At 37.5% G+C, this 17,628-nt stretch overlaps 1 protein-coding gene across 9 annotated transcripts in view; it reads right to left on the bottom strand.

Moving 5' to 3' along the window:
- The window catches only part of CCNH (cyclin H), a 338,048-nt gene extending 321,075 nt beyond the window's left edge, over positions 1-16,973 (bottom strand). For 3 of the 9 annotated variants that reach the window (XR_014262459.1, XR_014262460.1, XM_082458243.1), the window contains exons 1-5: positions 16,712-16,944; positions 14,684-14,806; positions 6,631-6,704; positions 5,344-5,554; positions 1,999-2,162 (exon numbers count right to left, since the gene is read on the bottom strand). Coding sequence is in view for 5 of the 9 variants with exons in the window: in XM_082458243.1 (XP_082314369.1) it covers positions 1,999-2,162; positions 5,344-5,554; positions 6,631-6,704; positions 14,684-14,806; positions 16,712-16,828 (689 nt within the window). In the remaining 4 variants the exon portion in view is untranslated. Of the gene's footprint in view, positions 1-1,998; positions 2,163-5,343; positions 5,555-6,630; positions 6,705-14,683; positions 14,807-16,289; positions 16,616-16,711 lie in introns of those variants that run through there. The other 6 variants (XR_014262461.1, XR_014262462.1, XM_082458241.1 and 3 more) reach the window with 4 other exon arrangements.
- Between the last annotated feature and the right edge of the window lie 655 nt (positions 16,974-17,628).

Raw genomic sequence — 17,628 nt, 5'->3', positions numbered from 1 at the left:
TAGTTTTTTCCTTTCACTTTTCTCCCTAAAACTCCTCACACTTCTGACATCTTTGGTTTTTTTTTTTTCATTACCTAAGAAGTCAAACTAGGAAATGAAAAATAAAGCTCTAAATCCAATGAAAAAGAAGAAACCTCTAATCAACAACAATGTAACATTCTATGACTAATAATCTTAAAGCCTCATTCAGAATATAACAACAGCACAAGGACTCCCCCCTTTTGAAATCAGTAATAAATATAAAGGCAATTTCCATGTATCTCAAAAGTTGCAAAGGATGTCAGAAGCTAAAAATGATTTGAAAGCATTTCCTCAAGGGAAAAAAATGCCCAAATGTCTATAGTCCCTGGGAATGCAACAAAAGTGTATCCAATTTGCAATCAGCCCAAGGTACCACAATTTCACTTTCACCTGCCTATCTGAAATTATAACTAACTAAACTTCTAAGATGAAATACACTCTAATTTGGACCTTAGGATCCTTCATCCCTCTCTACTGACATAAGAAAAATCTCACCACTGAAAAATTAGCATATACCTGCATAAGATACAATGCTTAAATAGATTAAGCAAACAACTGGTTGTCTAATTGTGAAAAAGAGGCTTTTTCCCTTACACTATGGAAGCTCCATACCCGCAAACTCCATAGGTATCAATTTGCATGGCCACCCTTCCTACAAGGATAGCTTGTTCATTCTTATATTTCTACAGTATAGTACAGTGCATGGTACATAGAAGGCAATGTAAAAAAAAAAACCTCCATAAAGGTTTGCTTAGTAAATAAATGAAGGTATAGATCACTTTGGGATTAAATGTATATACTTATATATAGTTGGTGAGCTGTGTCTATACAGAAGAGGCATACCATAAATTAAACTTAGTAAATGAAGGTATAGATCACTTTGGGATTAAATGTATATACTTAGACACAGTTGGTGAACTGTGTTTATACAGAAGAGGCATACCATAAATTAAACAAAATACAAGCCCACAATCCCTTATCTTGGATTTGTTTTGAAATTCAGAATTATTCATGTCTTAGAAACTTAACATGGTGTATATACCATGAAATGCGAAATACTTCAGTGATATCTCTGGGGCAGTATCTTGTAATCAGTAACATTAATATTTCTGCTAAGAAACCTAAAACTATTCCCATTCAGTTGAATAAAGACTAAATCACATCTGTTCATGTTTCCTGCCACTGTATCAATGGATTATGAAATTACAGACAAGGGATTACAAACAAGCAGTAAAGTTTAAATTTAGAGAGTTTTATCATCTTTCCTCCTCAGCTATTTCTAGGAGTGAATCAAGCAGAACTTCGAAGGTATAAAGAAATTAAATTGCTATAAAGAAATTAAATGTAAAGATTTTTAAAGTCTAACTTACTGCTAGCCTGTGCTTTAGTTATAAATGAATATAATAAATATCTAATTAACCTTCACACAAGATATTATTGTAAGAATCAAGTGAATTTAATTCATGTAAAGTGCTTATCACAGAGCCTGGTTCTCAGTGCGCACTTATGTATCAGCTATTAGTATCTATAGCTCACTAAAATTCATTTGGACGTTCCCTCAAGTATTATTCATTCAACAAATCTTTACTGAATTCCATGTTCCATACATGCTCCACAGCAGGAGATTAATGATAAAACAAGGCAGACGTATTTGTTGCACTCATGCTGCTTACCAGTTCACAAAACTTCTAAATTTGCCATATATTGATAGCTGTTATCAGTCTTCTGAGGATCACCTGATTTAATTCTACTTCAGTCATAAATGGATCCTCTTAGCTCAAAAATATTTTACTGAATTTTTAAATATTTCCTTAAAAGGTGATTCCATTTCTTCCCTCAGTTGCCCTCAACAACCCTCAACCACAGGAGATATGAAGGACTAACGTTACAAAGTGAACCTTACTTACAAACTTGGGACTCCAGGAAGGAATAAACTGAGGGACTGAGTCTAATCTAAGTTAAAACACAAAACAATACCTTTCCATAGTAATTCCTGCTCTGGATGCACTAGATAAAATGGCAGTCAGAGCAATCTGGGAAGGTGTGTATAAAAGGTGAGCATCCGTCAGTGCAACTCTATTAAGAAAGTCATCAGCTGTTTTCCTCAAGATCTCTGGATTCTCCAACATGGGATAGCGAGTCTAGAAAGAAAGTTTGCAAATGTTATCACTTCTGAGGGTTTAATGGAGTAATAACAGTACAAAACTATTCCTATAAACCAGAAAGTGCTTAACACAGGATACTTTTAGTAACTCCTGTAAGATCTCATTTAGAAACCAAAGCACCACCTCATTTTGATTTGAAATTCCTTCTACTAAAAGTTTACTTTTGGGAAATGAATCTTTGTTTGATTACAGAATTATTTTTAGTATATGCCCAAGAAATACTGATGATCCCCTATTTTCTAACCATTCTTACCTTTTAAGATGAACCCTAAATCCTAAACCCCAGATATATTTCAGATATCTACATTCAAGTCCCAAAGCAGTAAGAAATCTTTTCTATACTCTGAAACAAAATAGCCAGTCAACTGTACAATCACACACAGGTCTTGTCATCCCAAAATGCCTGACCTCTGATATGACAAATCCAACATTCTACTCTGACCACAGCGTTCCCTCTCCCAGTACGTACATTTGCTCAATTACTTCACAGCTGTTCTTTGACTTCCTCCTCAGGACCTCTGGTTCCTTATCCCTATACTTGCTCCTACTCACCAGGGTCCACTGGTTCTCATTTCCCTCTTCAATTCCCTGCCCCAGTATGCTGCCAACATATTTCCAGCAAAACTTCAATAGTGGTCGAATTCAACCAACCTGCTTTGCAACTCTACCCAGATTTCTGGGTGCTGCTAGAGAAAACAATACAACCAGCAGGTCTGGTAATATTACTATAAATTCAAGTTCACTGACCTCAACAAGGCTCTCAACACTGCCTAGCTAAAATATTCCATAGAAAATGTATTCTCCCATTTTTCAGTGATTATGTTAAACACTTTCTACTTGACTCAGTGTCTTTGATAATAATTCTCAGAAACTCCACTGCTCTCAGAAAATGATCTCTGTTGATAACAAAGACACTTCATTTCCTGCTATGGCCAAATCCCCAAACATAACGTTATCCTCACCCATGCTTTCCTCTTTCCCTCCGTTAAGAGAAACAGCCAGTTCTTCTACCTTGCTTCAGAATCCCATGCCAGGCCCTTCTACCACACTCCAAAGGAAAACTTGAGCTACACATGTTCCATTAAGCTTTCTCTACTAGCTTTCTAAATCAGTTTCTCATGCAAAACAAAACACAACAAAAAATTGTTCCTTTCTTCTACTTCTAGCAGTTCCCCCATCTTCTCAATCATCCCATCTTCTTTTTCCACTTCAAAGACAAGCTGTTTAATCCAAGTTATATACACTTGTTTTCTCACCTATTTATTCCCCAACCAGCTCCAATCTTTTTTCCTTCACACTCCAAGAAGACTAATTTCACCAAGATCACAAGTCACCTTTCTGGCACTAAATCTAGCAAATGTCAACTTTTACTTTGCCTGAATTCTGAGCAGGACTGGAGAGCCTCCCCTGATTATATGCTAAAAGTATTCTACTTCCCTTCACTTCTCCAGAAGTCCTACCTCTCTGGATATTCTTCAGTCTTCTTACTAGCTTCTTACTTTTCTCTAGCTACCCTTTAAACGGTCCTTATGGCCAATCCACTTTAAATCTTCCTGGGGTGGCAGTGATGCCCAAATCTACACCTCCAGCCTAGCCAACTTCTCTGGCCTCCAGACACAAATATCTACCAACCTGAATGTCTTGCAAGCAATGGAAATTCATCATGTCCCAAACCAAATTCATCAAATCCCTACCCCACCACCATCAATAAATCTCTCCTGCACAAGTTTCCTGTATAAGTGTACTACCATCCACCAATATGCTCAGGCCAGAAACCTGGGGGTTCTTCCACTGTCCTTGCTCTCTGTACGCAATCATTCCTCAAGCTCTACTGATTCTAAAGCCCAAGAAGCTCTCTCTGTACCCACTACCACTTCATGAGTCAAACCAACCACTATCTTTCTGCCTGAACTACTATAACAGCATCCCAACTGGTATCCCTTCATCCATTCGAATCCATTCTCCACGTTATGCCTGACACATACAGGTGTGCAATAAACATCTGACGCAGGCTGATGCATGAGTTTGCCAACATGTTTTTTATAGCTGCAAACCTAATCACGCCACTCTTCAGACTTGACCCTTTCACTGGCATCCCATTGCTCTATTCAAAATCTGTAACATTACCTCCACAGTCTATACTCTGCCTTCCACTCAGGCAGCACTCCGTGGCAGTCCTCCCCATTTACCTCTAAGTTCTATTTAGGTTCTTTAGTACACCATGGTTTGTTAAGTCTGGGCCTTTGACCAGAAAAGTCTCTCTGAATGGGATGCTCTTCTACCACCCAATCCCTACTCTTGCTCTGAATTTTACTTCAAATTACACTTTCTCAGAACTGTCTCCCCTTCCTCTCAATCTGCTATCTCCTTCTAAAGTACCCTGTATTTCCCCTTCTGTTAACACTTAGCACACTGAATATATGATTGTCTTTCCCATTAGACTGTAAGGCCTATAAAGTGGAGGCTATTCCTGTCTTGTTCTTGACTACATCCTCAAGCACCATGTTTGACATATAGAAGGCACCCAAATTTGGCCACTCAAGATAAATGAACCAGTTTTTGACTTCTGTTCACTTAACTCACACTATCCAAGTCCTTCCTCAGGGCCAAAACAAGTTGCTTTTGTCAATGTTCTGACAAAACATTTATTTACTGTTATTTTTGATGCCCACATATTGACTTCAGTTCACAACGCCCTAAAAATAGAAGTCACTTAGCAATCTTCTAGTTTAAAATTAAAATTTTGTAAAATTTCTAAAAATAGAAGTCAGTTAGCAATCTTGTAGTTTAAAATTAAGAATTCTGTATGTATGAAGATCCAAGACAGTATACTTGAGTTAGAAGAGTTATCTTAAGTCTTTAAAAGCATTACAATTGTCCTCATTATGGTCCCTCGACCAGTATTTGCAAATCTACTAAATCAGAAGCTCAAGAACTACAGTCTGACAATCTCAGTTAATAGGTCCTCCATGTGATTCTGATGCACACTGAAGTTTGAGAACTATTGCCCTAGAAGTCCAGGCCAAACACATTTTAGCAAGCCTAACTGTGTAACAATTAGGATCATTACTAGTTATAATAAAATTTTGATTATTTTGGTTAAAGAACAATAGCAAAGGAGTTCACTCCACCAGTTTACTTTAGTCAGCAAGAATACCTTTAAATCAATGAGAAAGCCCTCAAAGGGTCTATAAGGATTGTGGACAATAAGGTGGAAATTAAGTTGCTGTATAAGAAGTAGTTCATATTCCAAAATCTGTTCGAGTGCCTTCTCTTGTCCAAGAGGACTCTCCCGTAGATTTCCAACAAACTGTGGACTAGACACATTGAATTCATCCACTTTGCAGGCCAAAAATGCACAAGTGAGCCTAGAGGAAAAAATAAGGGGAGGTATATGTATATACTTCGAGAAATACCAAAATATTTCTAAAATATGTTCTAAAATTGCCTAATATTCACAAATGACTATACTAGACATCTAAGGAAATTGATTTAAAAAAAGAGAGAGTTTCCTGTTTAAACTTTTTATCTATACAGAGACTATAAAAATTAGGTTGAACTGTATAACAGTGCCACAGCATTCAGTCATTAGTAACTTAATGCCAGTTTTATATAGTTCAGCCTAAATATCTGGAAAAACAAAATAACTGAAGAATAAGGGTACTCAGCATCATGAAATATAGATGGAAGAGAAAAAAAAATAGTACACACATATGTACATATGGGCCTGAGAAGAAAGGTATGTTACAGAAACATTATGGAAAGCCATCAGTAGAAGTCTCCAAGGACATTTAAATAAGGGATTATTACCTCAGGAACAAACCTATGAAACTCTCATGGCTACTACATAAATTTCAGAGTGAGAAATTAGTAATAAGATTACCACAAAAATCAAGACTGGAAGTAACAAGGGCCTGACCTAGACTGGTAGAAATGGAAATGAAAAAGAGAAAATATACAGGGACAGCACAATTGACAGCAAGTTCTTTGATGAGTCTCATACTAACTTCATCCTTATTTTTAATGATAAGCACAGTGCTTAGCAGAGGGCAGAAACACAACAGACCTTTGTTCAAGTGAAATGACTGTGGAACTATAGGACTTGTAAACTGACGGGATGTACAGGAAGAGGAGTTACCGTAAACGATTCTCAGTCAGAGCAAAAGGGCGAAGACAGGTTCAGCTAACAGAAAGGGATATTATGGAAGCCAGTTTAAGAAAAACAGAATTTGAATTTGGACAAGTGCCAATAGAGATGCCATCAGTATTACAGGGAAGGAAGAATTATACAGGTATATTAATGAGTATCAGGAGGGATCTTAAGTTCAGAATAGAATGCAAGTCTAAATTACCCTTTACTAGGAAGTCATTTTTTCACACACACATGCTCAAATAGTATAAAAGTCTTCTTAAGTGAAAATCAATAAATTAGACTTATACTCACATTATTATCCGGGGGTGATATTCCATTACTGAGTTATTAAGATAAAAGCGCTTGAAATACATACAAGCTGTACCCTAAGATTAAAAATACATATATTATCAGAACCTATTCACACATACAAGTTAAATTTTGTATTAAAAAAAACCTTATTTATGCAAAGGTTTCTTTGAAAAAGTCACCTGCAAAAAACCCCAAAACTTATTACTTCTTAAGTCAAAATAAATTGTGATAAATTACAACAGAAAAACCACAGCCAACCCTTTGTTGTCCTTCCCCACCCACCTGGCTTATCCTTCCTATGGTCACTGGCTTAATTTTAAAAATGTCGGGGGGTTTTACACAATTATATATATTTGTATAATTTATACAAATGATCACAGCTTAAGCAGTCAATCTAGTAAAATACTGGCAGAATAACATGGTCAGGGCAATGAGCCTTCTCTCTAAATCCACTCTGGTTCTGTGATCTAACCTGCTGCCAAACCAAACAGGAGAAGCAGCACCTACCATTAACTGACTGCACCCCATGTGCCACACTCTGTGCCAAGTATAAAACTATCATCTTATTTTAATTCTTATAACAGCTTGGTGAAGTACTGCTATCTCTATAGAAAAAGAAACTGAATATCAATGAGGTTAACTGACTTGTTCAAGGTCACAAATCTAATAAGGGACAGGGCTGTTTTCAACCAAGGTCTGCCTGTACTTTTAAAAACTATTTCATTTGGCTAGAACCAATGAAATAAATATTTACCTACTTTAGAATAGAAAAAAATACATTTCTTTTTAAATATTTTAAAAGTTTAGTTTTGTCATTTTATGTGAAACAAAACCCAAAACTAACAGTTATAAATAAGCAAGTTATATAAAGACACATTCCACAAAGAAGTTCATTCAAGGATTCAGTTTCTTCATCTGAAAAGATCACTTAAACCTACCACCTTGTGTTACAGTTTTCTTATCAGAAAAGACTAAGACCAAATCTGGAGATAGAAAGCAAGCACATTTGAAATTTTTCATGACTCAGATCTCTTAAAGGTCCAGTAAAAAACAGAAAACACTATGAATACTTTTGGACTTGGTATTTTCAATATACTTCAGTTTTTTCAACTATAAAAATGGAGAGTATTTTCTAGGAGCTTATTCTTTTCTGGGCCATAAATTATTCACTTGGTATAACTTTAAAATGTATGATCTACTTTCACTTAAGACAAAACTTTCATATTTGATATTCACAACAAATCTGTGAGATAAGAGAAAAATATTTTATACACCTTTCCCCCTTTTTAATCTTACAGCTTTTAAATTTCAGTTTAATTTTCTATCAACAAAAATACACAAACCCAGACGAAGGAACAAAATAATACCCCAGTAGAACAACTAAGTGAAGCGGCGACAGGTAATCTACCTGAAAAAAAAGTCAGAGTAATGAGGTAAAGATGATCCTAGATTGGAAAAAAAATGGAGGCACAGATCAAGAGGACACAAGAAATGTTTAACAAAGAGCCAGAAAATGTAAAGAACAAACAAACAGATGAACAATACCTTAACTCAAATGAAAAATACATTAGAAGGAATCAATAGCAAAATAAATAAGGCAGAAAAATGGATAAGTGAGCTGGAAGACAGAATGGTGGAAATCACTGACACAGAACAGATTAAAGAAAAAAGAATGAAAAGAAATGAGGACAGTTTAAGAGACCTCTGGGACAACATTAAGTCCACCAACATTTGCATTATAGGGGTTCCAGAAGGAGAGACAGAGAAAGGGCCTGAGAAAATATTTGAAGGGATTATAGCTGAAAACTTCCCTAAAATGGGAAAGGAAACAGTCACCCAAGTCCAGGAAGCACAGAGGATAAACCCAACGAGGAACACAAGGAGACACATACTAATCAAACTGACAAAAATTAAAGACAAAGAGAAAATATTTAAAACAACAAGGGAAAAAAAACAACAAATAACATACAAGGGAAGCCCCATAAGGTTATCATCTGATTTTTCAGCAGAAATTCCACAGGACAGAAAGGAGTGCCATGATACATTTAAAGTGATGAAAGGGAAAAACATACAACCAAAAATACTCTACCCAGCAAGGCTCTCATTCAGATTCGACAGAGAAATCAAAAGCTTTACAGACAAAAAAAAGCTACAAGAATTCAGCACCACCAAACCAGCTTTCCAAAAAATGCCAGAAGAATGCCTTTTCTATCGAAAAAGAAAAGGCCACAACTAGAAACAAGAAAATTATGAATGGGACAGCTCACTGGTAAAAGCAAACAAAAAGGTAGGAAATCATCAACACATAAATCAAAAGTAGCAATTGTGAGGAGAATACAAATGAAGGATATTGGAAATGCATTTGAAATTAAGAGACCAGGAACTTAACCTTGTGTGTGTGTGTGTGTGTGTGTGTGTGTGTGTGTGTGTGTGTGTGTCTGTGTGTCTGTGTGTGATTTGGCAGACTACTATACCAAATCCTCATGGTAACCACAAACCAAAAATCTACAAAAGAAAAAGCAATCCAAACACAACACTAAAGATAGTCATAAAATCACAAGAGAGGAGAACAAAAGAGGAAGGGAAGAAAAAAGACCTATGAAAACAATCCCAGGGACTTCCCTGGTGGTGCAGTGATTAGGAATCCGCCTGCCAATGCAGGGGACACGGGTTCGACCCCTGGTCCGGGAAGATCCCACATGCCGCGGAGGAACTAAGCCCATGCGCCACAACTACTAAGCCTGTGCTCTAGAGCCCATGAGCCACAACTACTGAAGCCCGTGTGCCTACAGCCCGTGCTCCGCAACAAGAGAAGCCACCACAATGAGAAGCCCATGCACCGCAACAAGAGTAGCTCTCGCTCGCTCAACTAGAGAAAGCCGGCACACAGCAACGAAGACCCAATGCAGCCAAAAATAAATAAGTTAATTAAAAAAATATATTCAAACTCCATCTAAGAGTCCATAGCTTTAAAAAACAAAATCCCAAAACAGTTAACAAAATGGCAATAAGAACATACATATCAGTAATTACCTTAAATGTAAATGGATTAAACGCTCCAACCGAAAGACACACACTGGCTGAATGGATACAAAAACAAGACCCATATATATGCTGTCTACAAGAGACCCACTTCAGACCTAGGGACGCATACAGACTTAAAGTGAGGGGATGGAAAAAGATATTCCATGCAAATGGAAATCAAAAGAAAGCTGGAGTAGCAAGACTCAGACAAAACAGACTTTAAAATAAAGACTGTTGCAAGATTCAAAAAAGGACACTATATAATGATAAAGGGATCAATCCAAGAAAAAGATACAACAATTGTAAATATATATGCACCCAGCACAGGAGCACCTCAATAGATAAGGCAAATGCTAACAGCCAGAAAAGGAGAAATCATGGGGGATTTTAACACCCCATTTATACCAATGGACAGATCATCCAAACAAAATCAATAAGGAAACACAGGCCTTAAATGACACATTAGACCAGATGGACTTAATTGATATTTCTAGAGCATTCCACTTGAAAGCAGCAGAATACACATTCTTCTCAAGTGCACACAGAACATTCTCCAGGACAGATCACATGATGGGACATAAAGCAAGCCTAGATAAATTTAAGAAAATTGAAATCATGTCAAGCATCTTTTCCAACCACAATGCTGTGAGATTAGAAATCAACCACAAGAAAAAAACTGTAAAAAACACAAACACCTGGAGGCTAAACAATATGCTACTAACCAACCAATGGATCACTGAAGAAATCAAAGAGGAAATCAAATTCCTAGAGACAAATGAAAATGAAAGCATGATGATCCAAAACCTACGGGGCACAGGAAAAGCAGTTCTAGGAGGGAAGTTTATAGCAATACAATCTTACCTCAGGAAATAAGAAAAATCTCAAATAACCAACCTAGCCTTACACCTAAAGCAACTAGAGAAAGAAGAACAAACAAAACTCAAAGTTATCAGAAGGAAAGATATCATAAAGATCAGAACAGAAATAAATGAAATAGAGACAAAACAAAAGATCAATGAAACTAAAAACTGGTTCTTTGAAAAGATAAACAAAACTGATAAACCTTTAGCCAGACTCATCAAGAAAAAAAGGGAAAGGGCTCAAATCAATAAAATTAGAAATGAAAAAGGAGAAGTTAGACTGGACACCACAGAAATACAAGGGATCATAAGAAACTATTACAAGCAACTATCTGCCAATAAAATGGACAACCCAGAAGAAATGGACAAATTCTTTGCATGGTAAAATCAAGCAAAACTGAACCAGGAAGAAATGGAAAATATGAACAGACCAATCACAAGCACTGAAATGAAAACTGTGATTAAAAAACTCCCAACAAACCAAAGTCCAGGACCAGATGGCTTCACAGGCAAATTCTATCAAACACTTAGAGAAGAGTTAACACCTATCCTTCAGAAAGTATTTCAAAAAATTGCAGAGGAAGAAACACTCCCAAACTCATTCTATGAGGCCACCATCACCCTGATACCACAAGTAGACAAAGATACCACAAAAGAAAATTACAGGCCAATATCACTGATGAACATAGACTCAAAAATCCTCAACAAAATACTAGCAAACCGAATCCAACAATACACTAAAAAGATCATACACCATCATCAAGTGGGATTTATCTTAGGATGCAAGGAGTTTTCAATATCTGCAAATTAATTAGTGTGATACACCATATTAACAAATTGAAGAATAAAAACTATATGATCATCTCAATAGATGCAGAAAAAGCTTGACAAAATCCAACACCCATTCATGATAAATACTCTCCAGAAAGTGAGCATAAAGGGAACATACCTCAACATAGTTAAGGCCATATATGACAAACACACAGCTAACATCATACTCAACAGTAAAAAGCTGAAAGTATTTCCTCTATGATCAGGAACAAGACAAGGATGTCCACTCTCGACACTGTTACTGAACATAGTTTTGGAAGTCTTAGCCATGGCAATCAGAGAAGAAAAAGAAACAAAAGGAATCCAAATTGGAAAAGTAGTAAAACTGTCCCTGTTTGCAGATGACATGATACTATACTTAGGAAATCCTAAAGATGCTACCAGAAAACTACTAGAGCTCATCAATTAATCTGGTAAAGTTGCAGGATACAAAATTAATACACAGAAATCTCTTGCATTTCTATACACTAACAATGAAAGATCAGAAAGAGATATTAAGAAAACAATCCCATTTACCATCACACAAAAAAGAATAAAACACCTATGAAGAAACCTACCTAAAGAGGCAAAAGACCTGTACTCTGAAAACTATAAGATGCTGATGAAAGAAATTGAAGATGACACAAACAGATGGAAAGATTCACTATGTTCTTGGATTGGAAGAATCAGTATTGTCAAAATGACTGCACAGTAAGTCCCCTACATCTGAACGAGTTCCATTCAGAGTGCATTTGTAAGTCCAATTTGTTCGTAAGTCCAACTAAGTCAGCCTAGGTACCCAAGTAACACGATTGGGAAACTACCTAAGTACTATACTGTAATAGGTTTATAATACTTTTCACACAAATAATACATAAAAAACAAACAAAAAATAAAACATTTTTAATCCTACAGTACTGTGCCTTGAAAAGTACAGTAGTACCAGTTACATCTCCACTGCTTTTATGCTTGCTTCTGGACATCCTGGGTTTGAAATAAAGATACTGTACTACTGTACTCTATACAGTACTGTACTTTAAAGTACACAAAAGCACAACCACTTGTAGAGGATGCACATATATGACAATGTATGCCAGACATGTGAACTAACAACGTGATTGGACATGGAAACGCATGTTCTCATCTTTGAAAGTTCGCAAATTGAAGGTTCCTATATAGCAGACTTACTGTACTACCCAAGGTAATCTACAGATTCAATGCAATCCCTATCAAATTACCAATGGCAGTTTTTGCAGATCTAGAACCAAAAATCTTAAAATTTGTATTGAAACACAGAAGACCCCAAACAGCCAAAGTAATCTTAAGAAAAATGAAGCTGAAGGAATCATGCTCCCTGACTTCAGACTATACTATAAAGCTACAGTAATCAAAACAGTATGGTACTGGCACACTAACAGACACATAGATCAGTGGAACAGAACAGAAAGCCCAGAAATAAACCCACACACCTCTGGTCAACTAATCTACAACAAAGGAGGCAAGACTATACAATGGAGAAAAGACTGTCTCTTCAATAGTGGTCCTGGGAAAACTGGACAGCTACATGTACAAGAATGAAATTAGAACACTAACACCATACACAAAAATAAACTCAAAATGGATTAAAGACCTAAATGTGAGACCAGAAACTATAAAACTCTTAGAGGAAAACATAGGCAAAACAGTCTTTGACATAAATCACGGCAATTTCTTTTTTGACCCACCTCCCAGAGTAATGAAAATCAAAACAAAATAAACAAATGGGACTTAATTAAACTTGAAAAGCTTTTTGCACAGCAAAGGAAACCATAAACGAGAAGACAACCCTCAGAATGGGAGAAAATATTTGCAAATGAAGCAACCGACAAGGGATTAATCTCCAAAATACACAAAGAGCTCTTGCAGCTCAATATCCAAAAAACTAACAACCCAATCAAAAAATGGGCAGAAGATCTAAATAGACATTTCTCCAAAGAACACATACAGATGGCCAAAAAGCACATGAAAAGATCCTTGACATTGCTAATTATCAGAGAAATGCAAATCAAAACTACAATGAGGTATCACCTCACACAGCTCAGAATGGCCATCATCAAAAAATCCACAAACAATAAATGCTGGAGAGGGTGTGGAGAGAAGGGAACCCTCCTATACTGTTGGTGGGAATGTAAATTGGTACAGCCACTGTGGAGAACAGCATGCAGTTTCCTTAAAAAACTAAAAATGGAGCTACCATATGATCCAGCAATCCCACTCCTGGGTATACACCTGGACAAAACTATAATTCAAAAAGATACATGCACCCCTATGTTCACAGCAGCACTATTCACAATAGCCAAGACATGGAAACAACCTAAATGTCCACTGAAAGATGAATGGATAAAGAAGATGTGGTACATATATACAGTGAAATTCTACTCAGCCACAAAAAAGAACAAAATAATGCCATTTGCAGCAACATGGATGGACTCAGAGATTATCATACTAAGTGAAGTAGGTCAGAGAAAGACAAATATCATATGCTATCACTTATATGTGGAATCTAAAAAAATGATGCAAATGAACTTATTTACAAAACAGAAAGACTCACAGACTTAGAAAACAAACTTATGGTTACCAAAGAGGAAAGGTGGGGGGTGGGGGGTGGGGGATAAATTAGGAGGTTAGGACTAACATATACATGCTACTCTATATAAAATAATCAACAAGGACCTACTGTATAACACAGGGAACTCTACTCAGTACTCTGTAACAACCTATATGGGAATAAGAAGAATAGATATATGTATATGTGTAACTAAATCACTTTGCTGTACACCTGAAACTAATATAACACTGTAAATCAAATAAACTCCAATTTAAAAAAAAAACAAAAAAACACAAACAATAGGAACAATTACAGGGACAGCATACACAAATCCATATAGCCAAAAAGTTCTAACTACCTGTTTCTCCTCACCATTACCACACCACAATGTACACACACACACACACACACAAATAGGGTCCTCAGAACCATACATCTGAAACAACCACATGAGAACCTAGAGGGAAAGTAATTTGATTTTTTCTTTCTCTATGAAGTGAGGATATCATGACCTATCTAGCAGACCTCAAAATTCTTTAGATATGGAGTGATTCTTGAAACACTGTGTAAGATACAACATAGGAATTCATAATTTAATGGCTTTATTGAAAAATATGTGACAAAACTTAAATACATAAATTATATATTTATATAAATATATAACTCAGGTGCATTTCTGAGTAAAGTGGATAGAAAATTGATTTAAATATTTATAAGAAGTCAGATTTCATAAGTTAGCTAAAGGACATTATACTTCATCACTATAACTTACCACAACAGACCTTGGCATTGCTGGCTTAAACACCGAACAGAATTCCAATAATCTTTTCTCATAATACTTGCACAGCGTCATTTCTTCAGAAGGCTCAAGAAAGACTGGGTCATTTGGAAGAACCTGTGAGTCAGAAGTTACAACAAAAATTTAATTAGATAATCTTAATATTTTTTTCTCTGTCTAGATTAAATTTATATCTCCAACCAAAGGGAAATATACCACACCTCATTTTCTCTTTATAGAATTGCTAATATTACACAAAATAGCTTTTAAGAAAATATTCAATAAACTGAAACTATACTGTAATTGCACAATTTCTCGGAATGTCAGCTGAATATTTGCTTCACTAATGTATAAGCAATCATGAGGAGTGTGTGCATGTGTTCACAGGTTTGATGTCACTATTTATAAATCAAAAAGAAGATAGACATTGTCAATGGTTGGAAAACTTTCAATATCCCTTTCTCAGTCAGTTATTAAGTCACACAGGTTGAGGTAAAAATCAACAAGTGCCTCAAGGATAATTCTGACCCTTAACACATTACCTCTTCTCCATCTTTATAAAATCTCTACAGAATACACTACATGGTTGATAAATACTACAATTTTACAACAAACATCTATTTGGTGCTGTTATTGGTTTAATTACGACTACCAAAAAAGGTGTGTTGAGTCCTAACCCCCAGTACCTCAGAATGTGAGGAAATACGGTCTCTGCAGATGTAATTAGTTAAGATGAGGTCCTACTGAAGTAGAATGGGCTCCTAATCCAATATGACTGGTAGCTTTATAAGAAAAACATGTGAAGAGACAGAAACACAGGGAGAACACTAGGTAAAGATGGAGCTAGAGACCGGAGTTAGTTGCCACAAGCAAAGGAACACCTGGAGTTACCAGAAGCTGGAAGAGGAAAAGAAGCTGCAGAGCACCACTCGGCCAACACCTTGCTCCCAGACTTCTAGCCTCCAGAACTGTAAAACAATAAATTTCTGTTGTTTTAAGCCACCCAGTTTGTGGTAATTTTTTTATGGAGTAATTTTTCCTAGTTTCCTAGGAAATTAACACAGGTGCTAATTTTATAGAGACAGCATGGCATTGTGGTTTACAGAAGGAATGCTGAAAGTAGACTACATGGTTTCACATCTTGGCTCTGCCACTTACTAGCAATATAGCCTGAGAAGTTATTCAACCTCTCTGTAGTTTCCTAAGATGTAATGCAAGGATAATAACAGTATCTACCTCATGGGGTAGTTGTGAGGATTATATGAACTAACACTTGCTAAATACTTAGAATTTAGCACAATGTGTACTACTTTGTGCAGCACAAAAATAAAGTGATATGAAACAGACGAGACTTCCAGGTAAAAGTAAAACAGGAAGGACGTGGCTGACAGACCATATAGTCCAAACCATCTGTGGTCAACTGGTTTGTGCTAACGGTCTCTCATCCCCCTGCCCCCATCCAATAGATCCATTCCTTCCCTGAAAGCTCTTTCTAGAACAGACTCTGATAAATTTCCCATTTAAAATTTTTCAAAAGTTTCCCTATTCCTCCATCACAAAGTTCAAACTATTTACCTCCGCTTACAAGTTCCCTGCTTACCTTCTCCAACCTTTCATGCACAAATACTCAGCTTCCGCCACACACGATCATGAGCATTCCGGGGAACCAACCCTGAAACTTCTGGTCTCCTACTTTGCACCTGTGGCTCTGTCCACCGGGAAAGTCATCTCCCCATCATCTCCACAACAGCCACTAAGAAAAGCCTCCCCCACCACATAAGCATGCTGCAAAGGCTTCTTCGCCATGTTACTGGTTATTTGTCTGCCACTCGATTACGGGGATGGATGGCCATGTCCGTCTCCGTACCCACTGCACCTAGCAAAGTGCTCGCTACTTATTAAACAGATAAACACACTCCGCGCCGAGGAGGTGGAAGGGAGGTGTGCGGGAAGTCCCGGGGGAGAGGGACGGACAAGAGTTTATAGAGCTCGAGGAAGAAGGGCGGAAGCCGGAGCCCTCACCTTCCCGTTCGCCACAGCTTTGCATTTGAATTTGCGGTTGGCGTCGGCCCGCAATCGCGCCAGCTGCTCCTCACTAGCAAAAGTCCAGTGCCGCTTCTGGCTACTGTTGTGGTACATGGTGAAGTCGGAGGCAAGGCCCAGGAAGTCTGGAGAGAAGACCGCCAACGGCACAAAACCGGGACGTAAAACAGCTTAGCCACCACCAGGATTCCGCGGATGCCCACGGACTGACACCGGTCGGCGCGGGCTTGACGACGTCAAGGTCACGTGGTAATTCCGTCCGCAATCGCGTTTCCGGAGCGGATTAGGAGAAAGTCTCGCGGGGTCTCAGGCCGCCGCCCGCGAATCAAATGGGCGTAGCCTATCGACATGGTCCTCCTTTTTTGTGAGCTTCGGACCTAGCTCCGCCCCTTTCCGACAAGATTTAAAGGAGAAGCGACAGGCAGGGATATCCAAAAGGGAAGTAAATTGAGGGCATGTGGAGGCTAACCTAAACAAGCCACAAGAGATAATCAGAAGTAAGGAAAGCACTCTGGAGGAGGTCAACTTTTAAATAGGATGTTCAGAGGAGGCCTCAGGGAGAAGGTGATGTTTGAGCAAAGACTTGAAAGAGTTGCGGGAGTAGAGCTACCAATCATGTGGGGATGATCTTGGGGCAGATGAAACAGCCAAGATCCTAAGGCAGAAGCATTCCTGGCTCTTTTAAGGAAGAGTGTGTCTGGAGCGCTACCTAAATTCTTGGCCTGAGAGAGACTGAAACATGGTAGGAAAACTAGAAACAGTGCATGTGTATCGTTCTTTATTGTTCTGACACTAATGTGTACCTGTCTATTCTTTTTCTGTGCCTTTTTCCTTCTGCTTCTTTTGACAACTAGCCAATCCTTCTCCCCCTATTTCCATCTCTGAAGCCACTATGT

Source organism: Balaenoptera physalus (assembly GCF_965194825.1).
Source record: "Balaenoptera physalus genome assembly, chromosome: 3".
In the NCBI taxonomy this organism is placed as follows: domain Eukaryota; kingdom Metazoa; phylum Chordata; class Mammalia; order Artiodactyla; family Balaenopteridae; genus Balaenoptera; species Balaenoptera physalus.
Note: the sequence above shows the minus strand (reverse complement) of the source record. Positions and strands in the feature narration are given on the sequence as shown.